Below are 23,768 nucleotides of genomic sequence, written 5' to 3'. Positions count from 1 at the left end.
TTACATGAGTAATTTCTCTTTTTCATGAGGCCAGTGTATCAGTCTGAATATGGACAGTAGAAATTATCTTTACCACTGACTGAAATATTTTTTGTGTCTTTTCTGAAATACCATTTAGATTTCTTCCACCTGAAAGGTTATACAGCACTGCTTACCTGAAAGAACCAAGACACTATCCCTTTATGAATTTTCATATTTGTCCATCACTTTTCTTATACAAAGCCCTAGTTCTTCCTTTGAAATACCAGAGATTAACAACTGCTGGAATCTGAAAAAATAACTGGATGGGCCTGAGTCTAACTGGCCTTAAATTTCAGTTGACATCCTATTATGTTTTCATGCTGTTAACAGAAAGGTGATGCTGTGCCACTGAAAAATGCTACTTGCAGAGATTATGCTGCTGGGAAAGATGTTAAAAGTTGGAAATAGCAAAAGCAGTTGGCGTGTCATCTAACAATTTAGCTGGCATGCAGTCTGTAAGCCACATGCATATTTGATGGTCAAGCGCTGCACTAATTCACCTCCTCTGACTAAGAACTGCAGGGAAGGATGACCATTAACAGGAGTCCAATATCAGTTCCATGGGCATAAAGCTTTGCATATTTTTTTTTTTCTTTCCTGCACATTCCATCTGTTTCAGATAGCTGGATAGTAATGCTGCAGCAGCATGAAATGTATCACTGCACATTATCACATAAAATCCTCTGCTCTTTGTGAAGCACAGATTTTACAGACAGTGCCAGCTGCAATCTGTAGGAAGCAGTCTGAATGTTTCCATGAATTCAGTTAAAGATCATATGCTCAGGGTGTGGCCGTGGGAAAGACTAGTGTATCTTACACACAGTCCCTACAGTCCAATTAGTGTTCCTTTAATTACAAACAGACTTTTCCATATCCTTTTGCACTATTCCACCCTGACTTACCTGAACATGAACCAAAAAAAAATCCAAAAACCTAAGATCACTGAAATATTACATAAATTGGACACAATATCACAGTCTTGATAAATTTGAGTCTCACTCACACAAGGTATTTCTAGAGAATGAAACATTACGTTCCAATAAAACCTTACAAACACTATAGCTATTCATGCACAGCAAATTCTGGTCATAAATTATACATAACTGTTATTTATACGCCATTTACACACTTAAGCACATTGTCTCCCCTTCAAATGTAAGAATAATAATAATATAAAGGCAGAAACGCGTCATGGAAATTTCAATTAAAGCCTGTCAAAACTGCAAGCAACCGAAAATCTCCATTGCGAGCATGGAAAATATTAGGTGGCTTTAATATAGGTGTGCATATTTTCTGCAAACTCACATCCTGCATTTATTTTCCTGAAGAAGAAAAAAAAAAATCTACAGAATTCTGATACTGATTTCACTGTCCCCCATTAAAAAATAATAATAATCCTGGTGCAAATAAAATGCGTGGAATTCTATGGGAAGCATCTATTAAAATTAAGACACATTCAATTGAGTAATTCTACAGGCCAGTTCTTGCCATTGCTCTGCCAGTGTCTCAGCTGCAATTGCAGGAGTAGATTTGCATTCAGTAGAGTAGGAGTAGTTGCATTCAGTAGATTTACTAACTGGCTTCATTAGCAAAGCTTGGACTTCAGACTTTAAGGCATTACTTAATATTTCCCAGACCGAGGTACCAGAAGTCATTATGAAAAAACAATCCTTGCTTACATTTTTCCATTCCTTCCCACACCTTTCAACATAATAAGCCTTAAAAGGCTTGTCCATTTCATGCACTTGCATTTTATGCAGAGGATCTGAACTTGCACCCCACAACTCATCCCTCTCAAAGCTGTATATATGTCTTTCCCTGTTCCAAAGGGCGTGCAAAACTTCTAATTCCTTTTACTGAGAAATTTTGCTCACAGCTGCTTGCTTGGCAGGGATTTGGTTGGGGGGAGGAGGGGGGAGAGGGGGAGACAATTTTCCAAGCAGTGGGGAACAACAGTACAAAACTTTCAACATCAATGGCCTTGACATTGCTGGAGCCAACGGAAACGACATCACCCAACTGATTCCATGCAAGGGAACCACTCAGAAACAAACAAACAAAAAGGCTCCTGCATTTTTTCCATTGGGGTAGCTTATACCAAGCTTCCTTTGGTGAAATGCAGGTTTGTCCTGCATTGGCTTCCCCTTGCTGTTGATAGAGCAGGATATTTGCTGAAACCCAGCAGGTAATGAATATGATATTATGAATTAACCAGCAAAGAGAAAACACTGTTCTCTTCTGAAGCTCTAAGAGCAGCTATATTTTTCTTCCAAGGAAGCCATCAGGTGCTTTATTGACGACACAGATGATTGGGCCAAACACAGCCACAACTTTTTGTACTAATTCTTAACTAGATGCGAGTATTATTGGCCAGTGTATTCCTGAAGAGGTATATATTTTGCTGATACTGCAAGTATTTTTAGAGAAATAAAAATGCTTGACTATTGCTACACGTTTATAGCATATAAAGAACAAAACATTTCATGAGCTAACTTCTCACTTCCCTAACATCTCCAGGCTTCTCAAATGAAATCAGAACTTGCAGGAGTAACTTTCTGTTTGTTTTTTTTTTTTTTTTTTTTCCCTGCTTCCTCTCTCACCCTTCCCCACCCTGCCATATCCTAGTAAATTTTATAACTGCTCCGTGATGGCCTAATACAGACAAATAAACCAGCCAACTTCTTAAAGAAGTTAAAAGCTGTTAGCAGCTGTTGTTACCCAGCTCTCACATTATGAAATGTCTCTCACATTTCATAAAGCTATATTCTTAACTTTCTTTTGCTACATCCCCAAATCTTTACTGACTGTACAGCTAAAGAGTTGCTGCACATCATTCCAATCTAGTGGCATTTTAGTGATGGCATTAATTATTCTGAATATCGTATGAATGTTTTACAGAGGAGGAAACAAACTACTTTTTGCTTTGTCTAAGCAAAGCATAAAATGGATTAGACAGACTTTGATAAAGAGTAACACTGACAAGTTTAGCTGCATTAGGTTTGTCCTGTTATGCGTATTCATTCCCTGTCTGCTCTTACCACGCAACTTCTAACTTTGAAGTCGTTATTGATCTGTCTCATTACACCATTTTAGAAGGCTATGTAGAAGAGATATGAACATTTGGTAAGTGATTTTAAGGAATAGAGAACTTCAAGTCTGAAGTGGCCATCACCCAGAGATCTGAACTCTGAACCCTACTTGGCTGGCCACTGTTTAGCATCAGGCATTACAAGGAGGATGGCCCCAAAACATCTGTTGAAAATCAGACTACCAAACTTATGGGAAAATTTAACTAATCCAAAAGTGGGAGCCAAAACAGCTACTGAACTATATAGTGCTACTGAATATAGAATGATTACAGTACCAAAAAAAAAAAAAAAAAAAAAAAAAAAAAAAAAAAGTAGGTTCAGTTCTAAAAACAACAAATTAAAAACCGTAAAAACATGCAGTTTTTCCTTTAAGGTCACAGAGACGCACCAAGAGAGAACATAAAGGGCAGATGAGAGTAAGCTAATTAAAAATACTGATCCTAAATCAGAGAACTGAGAGTCGGTTGCTAACTTCAGTGGGAGTTCTGTGAAGGAATGGCTAAGCAACATCTGGCTCGTAATGACATAACTAATGTGCGAGGTATTTTAAGCATTTAATGTCGGACAGACAGTCCTGGGAATCTCTGCATCTTTCATCTGCTAACACAGATTTAATTTTTATTCTCTGTTGGAGAGAGTAGCAGTGAGAAGTGGAGTGTTTAGAATCAGTCTACTGAAAATCTGTTCAGGCCATGCTTTGGACATTACCTCTGGTATCACTACAGACACCTCAGATGCTGCAATTAAAGGAACACCTCTCGGAAGGGATTCCCAGCATTAAGTCATTTGAGTGAGAAAATCTACCTTAATGTTCTCTCTGCACCTAAGAGACACGAAGCAGGTTTCCTTTACAGTAAAGGTACCGTCATTACCTAAGCTGACCTTCTGTCCCAGCTCTACCTCTTTCTCATTTCTTGCAACGCATTCTAAATGCTCACCCTACAGACTGAATTGCATACGATAGCATTGTATATGAACTACCATGCTTAACTAGTTTGACCTGTTAAGCATTTGCCAGAGCAAAAGAATGTTAGGGAAGGACAAGAACTGTAAAAATTTATTCTTACTTGAAATAGAACATATTTACTGATTCAACATGGGAAAAATAACTACAGTGTAAAACAGAATATAATTTACATTAAAATACTATGCACAATATATGTAAGAAGTAGATATCCATGCTACACCACAAAACATCCACGAGCTATTCATGAATCTGATAATTATCATTACTGAATATCAATTTAAAAAGCTGTAGACATAAGTTTCAAGACTTCATTTAGATTTTGAAGCACTCTCCCAAACTAACAGTAATTCTAAAAAACTTTACAGTCTTTGGTTGGGGAAATTTATTTGTAATTGTCCTAATACACCAAGGATTTCTCAAATCTCTGCACTTAAAACAATAGAACTGAAAGGGTGTTAACTTCAGAAGCTAATTATAACTTTTTAAATACCAACACCATTAACAATTTTACTGTCCAAACAATCCCTCTGGGACCTTCACAACACGTGCTAGTGCAGTGGAAACAAACCTATTCATGATAATCTGCCTTTTTTAATTGAACTTCTACAAAAGGAAAAAGTGAACACCATATACAAATTCTGCAGTAAGTGCAAAAGAATTACAAATCAAACAATTGGCCTCATTTTTATGTTTCTACGAATTGCTAGTATCATAATCAGTCTCTAGTATTGACTCCACTTACATCAAGGTTGCAATCTGCAAGCACAAAGGTATAGATACACACATGCTGCATCTTGCTGACCGCTACTCATCACATGTATGTGCGATGAGAGAGACCAAGCCTGGAGACCGGGTTCACTTGCCTACCCATAGGCTCCTAGGCCCCTTTGAGATGACCTGAATGTAAAGAGACAGTTGCCAATGCTTTCCCTAGTGTCTCTGGAGTATCCTGCATGGAAGTAACCACTGCATAGTTTGCTTCCAGGCAGTAGTAGATGCCTGTGTACTTGGGCAGTCACCTCCCACCCCAAACACATAATACCAGAAATCCTTCCCATATTGCCAGCTTCCCTAAGAACCGCTTAGCCGAAAGAGCAGAAGAGAAAAAAAAAAAAAAAAAAAAAGCCCCAAAACCACAATGAAATTTGGAAGAAACATAAAAAAATAAAAATACACAGCATGTTTACATTTTGGGTTTCCTAGCAGTTTTGCTAAAGTCACTATGACATGTTCGGAGCAAAATCAAAAAACCCAAAAACAAAGGTCATGTGAAAAGGCAGGGAGGGTCACACTTAAAAGCTGGATCACCTCCAGGGAGTGCAAAGCAGGGCAAATCAGTAAGCAAAACTTTCAGAGAAACCTCAACAAGGGCCAGAAAAGCCTTATGAAAATTTTGGGTGAGATTCCAACAAAAAGGTGGAATATCTTCACGGCATGGTTGTAAGAAACAAGAAGACAGCTGAAGAAACATTGGAAACAACTTGTGCAGTTTTCCAGCAACTGTAATCTATCAAAACAATCACTAGGGTAGAGGAGTACTGCAGGCTGTGTTTAATTTATCCTGTTTATATACACTTTTAAAAAAAAAAAATATTATTTTTAAAAAACACTGTACACTAGAAACACTGACAAATGCAGAAATATGGAGACACTTTTGCAGGAAACAGCTCCTCCCAGAGTTTAAGTGACCAAATTCAAGTGGTCTTAAAGTACAGAGGAGGTGGAGGAAAGGGCGGCATCCTTTTGCAGTGATGATTAGTTTTACTGCAGTACCATTATCTGTTGAAGTTAGCAGCTTGCTTCTGGGATTGCAAATGACACTGCTGGGCTTTGCCAAACAGTCATAAAATGGCAGCTCTGAAGGTATTATCTTATAAAATCTGTAGGCCAGCACCCTTCTCCATTTCCTAAAAGAGCTCAACAGAAACAGGTTTTTGTAGAGACAATATTTGATGAAGAAATGTATATTCAAAGGGAAGTGGCATACATTGCTGTAGTAAGGCCAGGCTGGAAACCCAGTTAGTCCCCTGAACAATTTGGAAATTCTCTCAGATAAAATATTTTCATCACAGAAAGGTTGAAGTAGATCTAGCATTAAGAGGGGAAAGAAAAATAAATAAATAAATAATAATAAAAAAAGAGGAAGCATTCACATTGCTGCCTAAAGTTTAAGAAGTTTTGCTCAAGGACTCTTCCATGGACCTTTGGTAACTGTTCAGCTGGAAATGAAGGACTCAAGAGATTTTTTGAAAGCAGTAAGGGATATCCTGAGTCCCAGCCAGCAGCCTAACAATGGAGCTTCCAACAGCCAAAACTGTGTGAATTGTATTACAAATATCATCCATTACTGCTCTGAGTGCTTATGGACTCTTCATATAATTGTAGTTTAATTATATAGTATTTAAGTATGAAAGATGCTAAGCGGTATGTAGTAGACCTCTATAAAATTCCTACTGTGTAGTTCTCATGTATTCCTAGGGAACAAACAAATAACCATGGCTGTAAAAAGACTATTTCATACATCACTCCCGTATCACTTGCATTTCACATCTTACTAGTATAACATGAACATTTCATTATGATAACCTGCTCTAGGCTTAAAGACAAAAATAAATCAATATATATATTTTTTAAATAACACCTTCTGATTTATATTAAAACCTCATTGAGAAGCTATATATCTTCTATCATAAAATGGCTCAAGTGCATTTCTCTAAGCAACATCCTTTCCCTCCAACAGGACTGTGACATAGGTGGAGCTGATCACTGTGGGATTTGGATTAGTGTCTTGGCAGAAGTGGTTATGACGTATTTGCTGCTATATCCTAAGGTTTGTTAGGATTCTTCATTCTAGCTGCAGCTACCACATCCTATGGGGATAACTAAGGAATTATTGCAGAAAACTCTTATCCAAGCTATAGATTTGAGAATTTTGTTCTTTAGAGATGTGCTTTTGCTGCATTAGTTACATTTATCGCAAGGGCTGCAATGCTTCAGTAACTTAGTTTTGCACATCATTTCTTATTTCTACTAAATTTTCTACTATTGAAGTAAGAAAGACGAGCTACTTAAATTATAAAAATCTGAGATTTCTAAAGGCAAGTATTAACACTCAACAATTTATTCCCCCTCAACTGAGCTGAGAGCTCTTTAGAACTGTGAAAACCTGTTTATAAATCCTGTCATTTTTGGTATATCAGACAACTAATTTTGACTGGGGTCTTTTGATTTAACTGCAGGGAAAGACATGTTGAGACAACTACGAATGTGAGTCTTCACACACTTAGGATTCTCCCTGTGCTATTTCTCTCTTCCCAACTTAATTAGACATTCAGAATCTGCTGCTCAATATTGTCATTTCTTCATTGCTACTCCCCTGACGTGCTTCTGTGGGTTGTCAGCTCTCTTGGCTCAGGAGAAACCTGGGTGCAATTATGACTCTTCCTTGCAAAGCTTCTTCACTACAGAAACTCTGACTATATTTCTTTTACTCTTCTCTATGCTCCACTAGCCCTTAATGCCATCACAAGGGAAAACAGTCTTTGAAGTGTAACTACCATGCTGAGGGTGTCAAAGATGATTAAAATGTAGAACACTAAATGATGACATAATTGGTCTAATTCTCTTCTCATCTTAGTGTAGAAAGGAGCAAGATTAGAGTAGCTGGTGAGAACTTATCCTGTCGTGAATAATGCAAGACACCCAAATGGTCACTGTACATAGGTTTTATTACCATTCTTGGAGGACAAAAGCTGTAGAGTGTTAAAAAGCTTACTGCCTAGCTGGCAAACATGCATTTTGTCACGATGACCTATGTCACTTATGATCAAGTAAACTTTAGAAATATAAAAATAAAGTTAGGGAGCTGTTGTTGTTCGAGGCTTTAAACAAAACACAAACATGCTTTCCTTTCTGTGCTAATTCCAGGAGGAAAAGGAAGTCAACACAGTTAATAGCTGATAGTTATAAAAAATACTATGTTACTTTATATAGCCCAGAATATAGCTTGCACAAACACAAAAGATCTTTCCTTCAAGTGCTTTCAGTCACTGGCTTTTTCAAATGCCTGGATAATAATATACTATCATCGTTAACTAAATCTGTAGTCAGATAAAGGTATGTGAGCTTCAGAGTAATAAGTAAGTTCCATCAAGGATAAATTGCTTTTTTTCTTTTTTAATGCAAAACATAGCAAAAATAAATTCAGTTCCCTAAAGTGAAGCAAACTTCTTTTTCCATTTCAACAAGCACTGTGTGCAGGGTACGGACAGAAGCCAAAAGAAGGACACTAAAGCTCAGTGGCCTAGATCTGATTAAAGACGAGAAATCCTCTATTTAGAGTGTAAAGGTTCTAGCTTAATTATACCTGTGAAACAGCTTTACGTATCTAAAATAAATGAAAAGCTCATGAGGCGCGTTACAAAAGTGCAACAGCCCTGTGATATTCTGATCCCTGAAAACAACATGTCACTGCTAGCAAATCAAAAACATCTGTTTCCACACAACATTAATTGGTCTTATGAGCAATTTGTTATGGAGCCAAACTTCTAAAAACATAAGAAAAAAAAACATCAGGATTGGAGGAAAGGTGAGGGTGGGAGCTCAGTCCCAGTACGTGTAAACAAACTTGCACATTTTCTTTAATCTACTGGAGACTTTGCATGTTTGGCAGTTTTACAGCATTTCTCAAGATACAGCTACAGTTGCATTGTACTAATATACATAGAATATATGGTACGAATATTAAGACCATCAGCATCATGAAACTGCTTAAGCCAGTAAATTTCTAGTCCCTGTGTTATCTGACACCTAAAATTTGTGAAAACTAAGCTACTTATTCACTTTGGTGCAACAGCCAGGAACTGATTCACAAATTAAGAGCAAAGCCAAATAAAAATCAAATTTCTTGCAAATACATAAACCATGTATTGCACATACCTAAACCAGCTGATCCCTGAGAAAAAACCATTAGCAGCAGGTCTTCTCTGACATAACTTATTTTGGAGGCACAAGGTTTTCATTACGTTGTTTTTACTGTAGCAAATCTGCACATCAAGTGGACAGAAAGATTCTGTATTATGCTAGGTGGCTTGGGAGGGTGCTGAGGCTGAAGCTCAAGTATGAAGCCTGAGCCCAAGGAACTGATGAGCACAATCAAATTAGTAACAGCCTAGCTGGATAAGCTGTGTTGGCTTCTGTATAGTTAATGTTTTTCCAAGAGCAAGAAGGTTTCTCCCTATTCTTAACAGGGTACACACAGGCACAGTACTTTATCTAACAACTACGAATTTGAAACAAAATTTATTAATGTTTCCTGAACTGAGGATGACAAAAATGCAAAAGGCACTAGCAACCTACCCAGAGCTGGATATTCCCTTCCTTATTCACAGTGAATATAGTTTCATAAGTCTTTCACCTGACAGAAGAATTTGGGGAACACTACTCCGATATGCAAATAGTTCCTTGGAGCAGATGCAACAGCACATAGGTGCTACAGAAGTACACTCTGCCCACAAAAATACATATAACTAAGTGAAGATAAATTATAAAACAACACTAATACATTTTTTGTCGCAAGTCATGCTGACCATTTTTTCCCCCTCATATTCATCACACTGGGAAATAATTTTTCCTCCTAAAAAACAAATTGATCTAAGCATAAGTAATCATCAGACTATTTTAGGAGACTACGGCTGCTAATGTCATAAATAAAATTTATACCGTAGTTATCTTATTAGTTTGGCTATTATAGAATTAATGAACTATTATTAGGACTTAGCATTGCAGAACATGTATTTTGTGTGTCAAAAAAGTGTTGTTCTTTCAATGATTAAAGTTTACTGATTTTTATCAGTGAGTGATGAGAAACTGTTCCAGCAAGTTCAATCCTACTTCCTTGAAAACAAAAACAAGAAAAAGCACCAGCTGCTTGGCAGGGTTCTGCTAGAATGATAACATGGTCTCTGAGTGCTCTTGTTTAACCAATAGAGTTAATTACTGATGAATACTAACACAGCAATAACACTGACAACTGCATCGCTTATACCATCTAGCAAAATAGCTGGTAGCTCATGGTGGGCACTACGTTCATACTTGGATTTTCTAACGTTATTTCGGCATGTATTATACTTCTAGAGTAATATTTGAACAAAGTAGTTGATTGTCAAAAACTATTAAACATTAAAACCTAGAAAAGACTTGTTAGTAAAGATAACTTGATATATCAATAACATGCAAATTCAGTATTAAATCTACCTGAAACTAAGCACAGAAAAAAATCTTCTCTTAAACAGTAGCTACCCACTAACTTGCATTAACCTTCAGTAGAGATTCAGAGAAAATAAATATGAAGAGAGATTTCATTCTGCAAATGGACTGCAATGCTGCCAAACTTCACTTGAAATTAACGGTGTTACTCATAAAAATGACACCTATTTTTATTAGAACAGAGAACGATCAATCGCTTATTCAAAACATGAACTTGAGAAAAGGACAAAGGAAATTCTTGCATAGCTATTTTATTGAGCAGACAAGAGGAAAAGAATAAGAAATAGCTAAAATTATGAAAGAAAAAAGGGACAATGGAAGTACTGGGAAAAAGAAAAAAACACCACAGACACAAAACCACCAAAAACACCAAAGTCCAAACACAAGTTCTGCTGTAACTGTACAGCCGTATCCACTTTTTTGGATAACTGTTGCAGATTTGTGGGTCTGGAAATTTGGACAGGAATCTCATGAGAACATGCTTTCTCATGATATTTTAGATACTCCCAGGTTATAAGCTTGCCAGAAAAAATGCAAGAGCAGCCTTTTTCCATAATATTTTTGTTCTTTGATTCCAACACCAGCAAAAGAGTAGGAACTGAAGAGGCGTGTGAACTTCAAAGAGTGATCAGTAATACAAGTCTCTTTCCCTGTTCCTCACCAATGTGCAATAGGGTACAGCTTGGGTTTTGGAGAAGGCAAGAGAAGACTGATTTCATTTGAAACACTTTCAAGTTTTGAAAACGTATTTGTTGATGTTATTTACAATAAACCACACCTGGCAGTAGTCACAGTTCTACTTGTTTTGTTATCAAGTGGTTTTCTAATAAACATCAAGGATTTTTGTCCCCTTTCTTGAGCACTGTGTTGTGATTTCACACACAGGATTTCTGCAGCTTACAGATATCACTGGTAAATAAAACAGGATGTTGTTGCAAACATTACCTTTCTTAAACAAAACAAGAAAAAAAATGTTAATTCATTGAAATGCTGTGAAAAGGGACCTTCTAACAGTAACGATAAAATGCTTGCTACATTTTGAAAGAAACAAAACAAAACCACTAAATTTTGTATTAATTATCCCTCAAGGCTGGCTAGAGAAAAAGAGGTAGTTACATCCCTGCAGTTGACCACATAACTACCATTTCCAGATGTGTATCTCGTAGTTCTTCAGAAGACATGCAACCTAGAAATAGGTCTTCTGATAACCATGCTGTCATGCAATAAAGTATAAAAGTATAAAAGTGTAAAGTATAAAAGGATAAAGTAAATCAAAAAATCTACTGGAAGAAGGTGGTTTCTGGCTTAACCACCCTTTGCACTGTCCATATAGGTTTGGTGGAGAAGGGTTACTCTATGTTCTGTTTCATTACAATATATACTTTCAGGTTATGGGTGGAAAACACAGTAAGCTTTTTCAGAGAGTTGCAGAGAAGTGAAAATCCTTATTCTAAAGATTTGGGGATGCTGCCTTTGGAAAGGCAGCAGTCTAAGACTCTCAGAGCACAGAAAAAGGAAACAAAACAGAGTGAAGATGTATTTACTTGCTCCACAGAGACTATGCTAGATGAAAACAAAGCCTATGGAATCAAATAGAAAACAAAGGAAATGAGAATGAAATAAATGCGAAGTTCAACTTCTCTTTTGCTGTTTTTAGCTAGAAGAAGGTCTGGATAGTGGTAAACTTACAGGGGCAGCACTGTTTTCTCTTTGAAAGCTGAGGCACCCCAACAGCAGGGCAGGAAAGGCATTTGAATCTCTTCAAACAGACAGCAGTTGCCCGATAACTTGGTGACCTTCCTGTTAAGCCCAAAGGCTGCAAACACACAGAATCTGTATGACCCGTGGCATCTTCAAACACTGGAAGTTGTTAACCAAGTTCCCAATACCAGGAAACAACTGTCCCTCTGTGACAAGCTGAGGTTCACCCCCCTCTGGAAATCATTCATACTCTACCTGAGTATGCTTACAATCAAGGCCCACTATTATTTTTATTATTATTATTATTATTTAAAATAATTGAAACAGTAAACATAATTGTATATGAAAGCCTTTTCCATGTTTTTATGTATAAACCTAATCTCCAAAAGTAGAACCAATCTGAAAATAAATTTGGTTTCAATCATTGCCAGAAAATTTCTGATGATTCTTTAAGGCTCACTTGTGGTAAGGAAGGCCAACATTTTTTATATTTTCTTAATGTTACTCTCTGTGGAAGTATATACCTTGTATCTCCACTGAATTCATGTAACTCTGATATCTGTGACACAATGAACACTGTCCCCTTGTGCAACTTGGTATGACTCAGTGATTTCTAGATCTATTACAGCACAAGATAGAAGCCTAGGAAGGTGAGAGGTGTTTCCATCTCTCTGTTTTGGGGAATAAGTCAAGAGAGAGACTTTCAACAATGAGGAACCCCACAGGGAAAGCAAACCAACAGATTTTTTTTTTTTTTAAACCACTTTTGTGGTCCCTTTCTTAGTGAGATGACATAAACCTAATTAATCTAGTGTTCTTGCAACTGGTCACTGTCTAAGAAAACCCAGTTGATTTAAAGAAAAATAACAAGCAAACAACATCATATGTAATCATTTTCACATGTTCAACCCTCTAAGTGCATTTAAGCATTCCTTTCAGAATCTCCCAAACTGATTCTGGAAGTCCATGTGCATTTCTTGGAGATATTTCTATTCAAAATACTGCTTGCTTACAGGCATGTAAGATTATTTTCAGGAGGAACACATTAACTACTGTGTTGCCACCGAAATATCGTTAATTAGCATTTATTGGTTGTTTCATTTTTACATTAAGTAATGCACATTCTCCTTCCTCTGCCAAGTGGTAGATTGATATTCTTTGTTAAACAGATAATAACATTGGATGTAGCAAGAAATTCCTGAGTACCCACTACGGCTCACCTTTCAAAACTAGTGGTACCATGGACCCAGAAGCCAGCAGACATTTTCTGCCACACATACTTTCTCTCTGATGCTTTCTTGCCAGTCACTGTTTCCCCCCCCCTACACCAACTCCCTTCAAATAGCTGATGGCTTTACAAGCCCTAGGCATTTTTTTTTTTTGTGCTCTGCATCTCACCCATATAGTTCCACTAAGTACATGGAACTGTATGAGTATTCTACTTGTGACTTGAAGGATTTTGAAGGACTGAATATTCAAAATCCAAATGGAGCCAGAGAGCTGAAGGAAAACAGTTCATCTCTAAACACTTCCAGTGAGCCATTTGTCCAGCTGGAAAAAAACTGTACAGTTTGGAAAAGCTTCTGATGTGTAGCATTAATTCAAATCTCATTCACTGACACTCCACATCAGTTAATGTGTCTCTTATTCTGCAAGAACCAGACTCATATAGATATTCATATAGTGGCTGACTCCTCCACCCCCTCCTCCTTGCATGCAGAAAGAATCTGTGCAAGAGAAGGCAGCACTGAGATTTGCTGTAGGAAATGTTGCTGCCAGACAGACTTCCCTTCACAGTTCTGCTAACCTCAAAACTTGACCTACAGTACCCTTAGTTTTCCATTCCATAGCCTCTATTACACGGCTATTCCAAATTAGGCTGTGTTTATTCCAAAAACCATTTTTACATCTAAGAAAAAGACACATCTTGATTAAAGACTAAGACATTCTCATACAATGCTGAAAACATGCAATTTTCATCAGCATCCCAAATCCCTGTGGACTGGTAACTAATCTACTCTACTAATCCCTGGATCCCAATTCCAATTTTGTGTCCTCCCAGATGTGACAGAATCTCTTGCTTGATCTCCTTATTTCACATTAGCTTGACACTTTCTTTAAATACTTGCAACTGTGACCATTTGTGGGTGTCCTTCAGCTGGAGAAGTGTGACTTTAATCACAGGACATAAACCATCCACAGTTGCTTGAAAGGCCCTATAGTTGCTACTTCTTACCTTCACCTTTTAAAACAGACTGACCCTATGGACACCAAATGTTAAAAATGACTGAAAAAAATCCTCTGGAAAACAGTACTGTAAATGAGCTGTTTTCAAACTTCAAAAGCAAAACATTTGTTTTTTAAAAGATTTTCTGGACTTTTAAATTCAACAGCCCATCATAAGCTTCTGCAACTTCATTTTGCTCAATATACTAGAACTAATTAGCCCTTTGATAGTGAAGCATTTCCTGGCTCTTCTTATTACTTTATCCACCCTTCTTGTCATTACTAATGATGACAAATAAATACTGAATACTTGCCATGTATATACACTTATTATGAATCTAGAAAAGCCACTTTCTACAGAGATATTAGATAAAGGTTTATTTCATCAAATTGAACTTAGAAAATGGGCTGTTTGTAGCCTTACCATACTAATGATACGGTGCTGACAAATGAAGCAAGCTGGTAAATACTAAGTTTGCTCATAACAGGATTGAGCAAGAAAATACACTGTAATGACCCTGTCTTGAACATCCTGTAATAGTCCATTGTTCCTCTCTATTACTCTCATTCAGCAATTTTTTTTTAATTGCGGATGCATGGCAGCAAAGGAACCAAAGAAATGTTGAATCGCACGTGCACAAATCACAGCCCATAGCTGAGGTGAGAAAAAGACCCTGGCAAACTGAGACAAGTTTTGAATGATCTGTTATCTGGATATGGAGCCTTACAAAACAACAAAACCAGCACAGTAGCAAAAATAGGAAGATTCTTTCACTTGCACAGGTGAAGAAGAGACATGATATTAAGAGTCCTCTATATGTGGCAACTGGATGTTTTACCTTCACTGTGTGAAAAACTAGGAGCTAGCTTACCACAGCGGTTACTGGCATCTTAACTCTCTCATGTACTGTACACCTGCTTTTGGTACCGAATTAAAATAATGAATAGACAATTAATTTAGCAATCCTACTGCTAATTCCTGTCATACATCTAACTGCAAACACAGATTTATTGCCATCTGAAGGAATCTTTCAGTTTTTACAAATGACAATGTAGGTAAAGAAAAGGCTGGCTCCTGGCTCAGCTTTCTCCCTGCAGGTAGGAGGTGACACTGAAAGTAACATCATTTCATTTACCAATTTGTTTGCCATTTACTTTCCTACGGGAACCACATTCTGATTAATTCAGATATATTTCTGCGTGAGTGCAATTTTCTTTCCTTCCATCTTTTTATCTCCCTTGCTATGAGATTTTATTATTTTACTGTTACTTAGTGCTCAAGAAAGGCTGAGTGCCTTAGGCTGCAGACCTGGACAACTGTTCTGTTTCAAAGCTATGAATGTGTAAGATTATAGGAGCTTACTATAAAAGCTTGGAAATCCAGGAAACAAGCTAAAGAAATTGTAAAAAGAATAGAAAAGAAAAACTTCTGTGGGACTTCTTAAGCCAATCCTTCATGCTGTTTTTGAACATTTTGATTTGGCAAATGTACGTTCCCTGAGGAGGCTGAGTTACCACAGGTAACTGTCTGTCATACCAGAACTGTCTGTCATGTCATTTTGTCTTCAGTGGATAAAACACATTTCAAAAATATCTTTTCTCCCCTTGTCTAGTCGAGTTTAGAGAGCTTATTGCAACTGAGCCCTAAAATCAGCAATCAATATGGGTTATTCTGGTGCTGACTTCCCCCTGCCTGTGTACACTTAATCTTATAGAAGGCAGCGTACATTAACATGCTCTGGTGCCCCAGTGCCCCCACAGAGATGGTGCAAGAATTTTGCCATCCTTCCAACAAACCCTGAAATACTGCCATGTCCTTCATGGGCTGTAATGTGACTCTGAGAAAAGCTTAGCATGTCAGCAGACCATGTTATCTCCGTAGCTCTAAATAAAAAAGTGCACAGTTAAACTACATAGGCTGCATTCTGCCCTTGGATTGCATGCATAGTTTTTAGAAGAGGGATCTGCTCTACCGAAGAAACGTGATTTTTACAATCTCTTCTGAAATATTTGGAGGGGGGGAACAGGGAAAGGGGCAAGCCCAGCAGCTGCCACAATGGTTCACGTTAAAAGGTTAAAAACATCTGAATTACGTTTTTCTACGTAGTTTCCTAGGAACTCTGCAAATGCTGAGATAGTGCATCCAGAATGCAGGGAACGACATAAGGCTCCTGTAAGACAGGACTGTGATCTCTGCAGTCACTTTAAGAACAACACTGTCAAGATCTGAAGACTGTTCAAACCACCTTTAGTCAGAAATTAAGCACTTCCTGTATGAGAAATTGAACATGAATTTAAATGAATATAAATGAATACCCATTAGTTGTACTCCAAAACAGAATTGTTTGATCTTCCAGCTACTGCAGATTCGACAGCTCTGCAGGGCAATCAGAACACTGCAATAGCTGCGTTCAACCTGCTGGGAGTTCTTACTCTCATGTGCTCATTGGTTTCCAGTTACTCTTCTCTAAGACTACACTTTTCCTTGTTTGTTTTCAGCACAAAGATTTTTATTTCCTGATGCACAGATACGATTAATTGACTAGAAACCTTTAAAAAAAGAAAGCTTCCTTACCCACTCTTCCAAAACAAACAAAAAACAAACAAAAACCAAACAACTACCAGAAGGGGGAAAAAATGCAATAACCCCCCAAAACCCAACTGCACTGGCATTCAAGTAACCACAAGAAGGGCTACAATTTAGCTCAGTGTCTAAGTACCCACTTAGTGTTAAGTATGTGGTTTTTCCGATTGCTGCTAGCCACATACAAGAAAGCACAATCATGGTGGCCTTCAATGTATTATGATGCAATAAACAACACAATTTATTAAAAAAAAAAAAAAAGAGAGAATGCAGAGTAGTGTCCATGCAGAGAGCACTTGGACAGCCATCAGGAAGGAGCCTTAATTTTGGCTTTCCTGAACTTGTTTAAACTGACTTTTTCCCAAGAGAATACTAAATCAATTTAAAAAAAGGTTACTGATCTCGCTAGTCAGCTATAGCACACACATCTGTTGTTCTTAAGAATAGCTTTTCAAGGAACAGGACTATGAATTTCAATATATAGTCATTTATGGAAAGGGTTCTCACCCCACCTTCCCCTTCCAAGAAACTAGACGCGTGAAGACAGACATTTCTCTTTGAAAGGAAGGATAAGGCAGAGGTTAATTTCATCTGCATGAGCCAGTGTAGGATAAGCTGTTGGAAATATTGTCAAGCCACATTCTTAATGCCTGGCAAAGTGACTCATTCAGAGTCATCACAGGAAAGGAAGTGGAATAGAATAAAAAACGGAACAGGATGGGTCTTAAACAGGAGAAAGAAGTGAGAGAAAGGAAACCGAGTTGTTTAAAGAGGCTTGAGGTTATAAGTCCTATAACTGATTTTTTTTTTTTTTTTTAAGTGTAAAATATATATGTTGCACTATGCATATATATATACACATATATGTATGCATATATACACACATGTATTTATGAAATCCAGCTTTTTTCTAGTTGAAAAGAGACATGTGCATTGCCTTCCAAAGCTGCCGGCTGAGTATTTGTCTCAGTACAAGGCATTAACACAGTACAGGAAATAAGCAAGGATTCCCTCTAGAAACCCACAAGTTCATAACAATTATGTTCCTATTCCATAGACTACCGAGTTATACGCTTAAGTTAAAGTCCACAAAAATGCAACAAACACGTTACTCTGCTTTCTAGAGGAACACTTTGTGCAATCAACAAATAAGCCCTTATTTTCATTACAAAAAAATACATCATTGGCTTTCTTATACTAGCAAGTAGGTGCACTGTGAAAGTTTCCTTTCTCCAAAGATGATTACTATGAAACTCTGTATAGTTAACTGCCCCATAATACCATTTTTGAATATAAATAAAAACCAATACGCGGACTGCTTTAACAAATAAACATACTACTTGTGCAACTAGAATTTCCACTGACAAAAAGAATAATTTTGATTCCCAGGGAAGATGAAAAAGCATTTTTTATTATCATAAAGGCAACGTTCAACTAATTTCCCGTTCATGCTTCCAGTTTGACACCTATGAGTACAACTTCTCACTGAACTAATGTTTCATTGTTCACGTTCAAACAGATACTCAGAAGGATTAATGCATATGTTAAATCAAGTAATTTAGAAAATATATTGAAAAATGAAAATGCCATGGGCAAAAAAAAAACTACTCTGGAAAAATATACTGGAATAAATACTTATACATTCAGTATCTCCCAACCAAGTTTATATCTGCTTGTGAAATATTCCTTACTTAATCCCCAGAGTGACACCTGCTGGATTTCACTAACAGAAACAAAAGGGCAGATCTCCCCATTATACAGAACGTTTAAGAATAATCTGTGCAAAACCATGTCCTTTTGTTAAAAAAATGAAGAAAATGTATTAAGTCACTTTTTTTTTGCTACATTTAGGACAGTAAATAAATACATAAATGCAACAGTAGAGGAAAGCAGTATGACATCTAGATGTCTTATTCACACCTGATGCATATATATTTTTCATTTCTATTTAGGAAGGACTGTGGAGCACAACAACATGGGGAGACAAACTATATGCATTTCTCATAATATTGATAACAAAGAAAAAAAACCAAACAAACAACTAAAGCCTAAAACACATAAGTCTGTGTAGAACAAGTATCTGCTCAGTACATCGTTTGCTTTACTTTAATGAAACTCTACCAGCATTGCCACTCTAAAACAAAACGTATTCAAATGAATTTCTAAGATTTTACCACTCTACTAGGGGAGACAAAAACCTGAGGTACAATGTAAAAAGTGACACCTTATGCTCATCGAAGCATCAAGTGTATACATTTTTCAAGTGCGGAATTATCAAAGAATATGTTGAAAGCAATACCTTTTTAGTTCCTAAAAAAATTTATCTTCAACCTAAATGCAGTTGATGGTATACCACAGCATTTGAAGTAGTAGCTTGGAAAAAAATAAAATAAAATTCACTAATCACAGTGTGCAGTTCCTTGTCTTTGACATTACATATGAAGTCAGAGTGACTGGTATGGGTTTCATTAAACAAAACTCTGTCACTAATTCTAATTGGGATTTTTTTTTTTTCTTTAAATAAGGGCTGCATGCTCCAGGCATAAATCCAGAAATATAACATTGACTTTTTTTTTTTTTTTTTAAATCCAAGTAGTATGCTAATTGTCAGCTAAAGCTTTATAGTGGCCAAAAGTGCCCAAAAGCCTTGGGTGACATTTATGCTACATTAAAAGGTAATAGCATCAGAGAAACATACAAATTTACACAAGTAAAAAATCTGTTTTCTCTTTCTTGTAGTGAATACATCGCTACTCTCATGGAAAGTCTTTTTTTAATGCATTACATTTGTTTAAATGGATTTCTAATGCATCTTTCCAAGGAAAAGCAACTCTAAATAAATCATTTCTGCTCTTTTGGACAGCATATGCTGCAGCAATGATTGAAAGTGTTTGCATAGAACTAGGGCAGAAAAAGAATGACTTTGCTGGGAAAATGTAAACAGTATAAACAAGCTTGGGAGACCAAAGCAGATATGCATGAGAGATAATAGTGAAAACATAACTGAATGAAAATGCTAAAATTTAGCCTTCCAGTTTTGTCTTAGTTCTAAAATAGAACAAAAAGAAAAAATGCTGCTGAAAGAAAATAATGGAAATAAACATATTAAGAAGACCTTGCATTGTACTGCACTGGCTGTGGAATTCTCCCTGAAACTAAGTAATAGGCTAACTTCTGCTGCTCTTTGTGCAATGCATTACACTTAATGGCTTTTAATTTTTATGCTGATATTGTCAACACACTAGTATTATCAATGTGATTATAAAAAAAATGGGAAAAAAAGGCTTGCTTTCTCCTTTTTCTTCTAAATATTAAAACAACATTCAAACGTGTTCAATTTAAAAAGCTGACATGATTCACAGCTTTCTAAATGAAGAATAAGGTTTAAAACTTACTTTCTAAGTCTCTTTCAAAACATGCATGTTCCCTCTTTAGCTGACACATTAGGAAAAAAAATCGGCACAAGATAGATATATTGCACATAATTAAATAACAAAAATAACATAAGGATATAGTGAAGTCCAGAGTTCTGACAATTTGCTATAACAGTTACATGAGCAACTAAGCGAGTGCAAAGCTCAGCTGAGGCAACTCCGACATCTGAAACCCAGTGGCAGAGCTACAGACGCCTTCACAACAGAGGGGGCCCTTACACTGCGGTAGTGCCCGTACAGCGAACGTGCTCTGTCGGAGTGGCTGCTGATCAGAAGCACTGAAGGAGTTTTGCTAGCAGATCAAGAACACTGTAAACACGTTGGGAACAGATCGGAACAACTTCTTAAAGAGAAATTCTATTTTGTTTCCTAACTTCAGACTCAGACCTCTCACTGGAGAAATTCCACCAGTTTCCGTCATAATAGCTAATCCTATGACCAGTACTGACCAAAGGAGTGATTAGATATATACTTCTAAACTACCACTGTGTACATTTTACTATTAAAAACATATCGATAGCAATAGTTTCTTCCAAATGACGGGACTGGTTTGAATCCTTTATCTGTATGATTTCATAGACCCTTGTTGGCCCAGTCCTACCCAGCTCTTGCACATGCTACAAGTGTTGTTGGAAGCAGCCAACTTACTGAAATGCACAGAATATAGAACTAAGTAATTATAGTAGCAGCAAAAGAAGTGTATCAGTGCTTTTCTTCCTTTGGTTTTGTTCTTACCTGTATCCTTGTCTAAAGCTGGATCACAGGACTCAGTTAGCCCACAGAACGGTACTGCTCTCCCTGAGTAAACCCTGTTATTTAGCCAGGTAAGTCACTAGTCACCAAGAACAAGACATGCAGATTTGTGTTTTACAGATTGAGCATTCAAAAGTGATGGAAGTTATCAAAAACACAGCTGCCAATAGATCACAGTACGTCAGTTAATGGATGGATAATGTCTATAACCACATGAAATAAATCCTTCAATAAAAATACCCACATTGAGGAGTATCCTGCCCTTTTGACAGTCAGTGGAAAAATTCCCACTAGTTCTCAGCGGGTCAGGATTCCAACAGTTGTGCCTCTATCAGGAAAAGCCTATTCAAAGGGACAAACATTACATTTCTTAATGCAGAGCAAGATTCTAGCTGATCGGGAATTTGGAGTACAGCAACATTTGAACAGGACAGACATAATGCAACCCATGAACTTGCAACCCAAGCTATATATTCAGGTACTTGGTTTTGTACACTAAAACATGCAGTCAAACTGTTCTACATCATCACCCTGTCACTGCCTTTACTTTGTCTGCAAATACTGTCAGTTCTGGTATCAGAATACATAAACGTCTAACACTTCACATGTAGGCAGTGCCACCAAACCTAAACTAGTTACCTGAGAAGAGCATACGGCAAGAACTTCAATCATCTAGCTGAAATACTTCTGAAGACCATTGTTCCTACTGCACTAATCATTAAAACAACATGAACATTTTTTTCAAGTGCCATCTTGTTTGGTTTAGTACCATCAAGTGCCTTTTGTGCTGAAGATCTTTGAAGCTAGGTAAAGATTATGAGATTTGATGCAGCAAAGTCATTGACAGTATCAGTAGATTGCAGAAGTATAATGGAAATACCAATCATTACTTTTAGTTGAGCATTTCAGACAGTGTAGCAGCATGTGTATTTTGAAAGAAAACACACGGATTCAAATCTGGTCTCGTTCACGTTTATCCAGAACTAGCGTGTCTTCTTTCAACCCACTGAAAGGACCTTAGAGCACAACAATCAGGCTTTTAGCACATTACCAGTCCAAACAGCTTTAAATTGTTGTATACATTACTACTGCAAATGAATGACAAGATCCCCAGGATGCACAATGTGACTGGAAAGACTTGTCATTGGCACAACTGTAGGAGCAAAATCTGGCCCCAACATATTTGGCACGACTTTTTAAGGTAGAAAGTAACAAAACAGCTATTTTTATTTCAGTCTCAGCCCCTGTAGAAATATATGGATGACTAAATGAATCACTGCAGATCAAATCCAAGTGGGATTTAACATTTACATTGTTTCTTAACTATCTTTCAGAAATAAGATTTCCTGATTCCGCAGATCCATTGCTTACACAGACAAGCAAATGACTACACGTAGCAAAAGGGATCATCACAATAACACAACCGGACTTGTAAAAACTGAGGGTACCACATCAGCTTTGGAAAGATGAAGAAGTGGCATGACCCTCTTAACTCTGTACTGGAAAGCACAGAACCACACACTTCCCCCTGGCCAATAGTTTCCCAAGGCAATGAAATAGTAGACAGCCAACCCTCAATAAATCAGTTTGGTGCGTGTGGGAAAAATCTCAGCAGTAACACCCCAGCACACGCACAAGCACTAAACTCAAGCTAACTTTTTCTCAAGCAAATAGGAAGTCCAGACAAAACAGGAGCTTCATCTTTTCAGTCATGTAATTACAGCACAAAACCTAATTATGAAATAATTCAAATACAATCTCTTTCCGGTATAATAACATCAATAAGATTAAAGGAATATTCAGTAAGAAAATTTAAACAAGTTTATCACCTAATTCGTCCTCTCTTGAAAGAGCTCCAGTTGTATTGAATTAGTCTCATGGACCCTTTTCAAACCCATATGTCTCTAATTCTCTCCAGCTGCAACGACAGAAATTTGGTTAGCTAATATTACGGTTTTAGGCAGAATCCTTTAAGTGCTGATTAGGGTATTTTTATCTCCCTTTCTCCCTATCATTGATCACTTCCTCGAGGATCTATACAGCACCACTACTTCCAAAACCAGCACAGCGCTTACAAATGAAGGTGGCTTTTCCTCCTACCCCTTTTTCCCCGCAGACCCCAGGGAAAAGCACGCAACGGCGCTAAGCCCGGATCCCTTCAGTCGGCACAGAAAAAAAATAAAAAACGGTTTTAGGTAAAAAAAAAAAACAGGACCGTTTGGCTGCGTACTCACCAGGCTCAACTCTGGTGGGCTCTGGCTGGCTTTGCCTCGGCTTTCCTGCTCTCCCGGCGGCTGGCAGCTCGCTGGTGCCGCTGGCTGCGGGGCAGTGGCGCCCGGCGGAGCGCGGCGCTGCTCGGGCAGCAGCGGGAGCGCCTCAGCTGGGGACGGGGAGCGGGGAGCGGCGGCAGGCAGCCAGCGGGGCTTCCTGTTACATCAGCCAGACCCCGCCCGCAGCCCGCCTTGCCTCAGATTCTCCGGCTCCGACGGCACGGCCCCGGCAAGGCGAGGAGCTCCGGGGGGATGCCGAAGCGGTGGGAAGCGGGGGGCAGAGCCAGGAGGTGGGATTCAGCCCCTCCGGGGCAGCGCGCAGGGTAAGCAGCGCCGTGCCCCTCTCCGCCACAAGGAGAGGGGCTGCTCCTGCCCAGCCGGCAGGGCAAAGCCGCACGGAGGCACGCTTCCACGGCCAGAGCTGTGCTGCGGCTCAGAGCAGAGCTGAACGTAGGC

At 37.9% G+C, this 23,768-nt stretch overlaps 1 protein-coding gene across 2 annotated transcripts in view; it reads right to left on the bottom strand.

Moving 5' to 3' along the window:
• CALCRL (calcitonin receptor like receptor) overlaps positions 1 to 23,768 on the bottom strand; it is a 59,668-nt gene extending 35,900 nt beyond the window's left edge. Inside the window, exons 1-2 of one of the 2 annotated variants that reach the window (XM_082763308.1) lie at positions 23,277 to 23,768; positions 22,872 to 22,960 (exon numbers count right to left, since the gene is read on the bottom strand). In XM_082763308.1, the coding sequence (XP_082619434.1) occupies positions 22,872 to 22,921 (50 nt within the window). In that variant the 5' untranslated portion in view covers positions 22,922 to 22,960; positions 23,277 to 23,768. The remainder of the gene's footprint in view (positions 1 to 22,871; positions 22,961 to 23,276) is intronic. The other variant, XM_082763309.1, reaches the window with a different exon arrangement.

The sequence above is a fragment of the Aythya marila genome, assembly GCF_965140915.1.
Source record: "Aythya marila genome assembly, chromosome: 6".
Taxonomy (NCBI): domain Eukaryota; kingdom Metazoa; phylum Chordata; class Aves; order Anseriformes; family Anatidae; genus Aythya; species Aythya marila.
The sequence above is the reverse complement of the archived record's forward strand: the minus strand, read 5'-3'. Positions and strand labels throughout refer to the sequence as shown.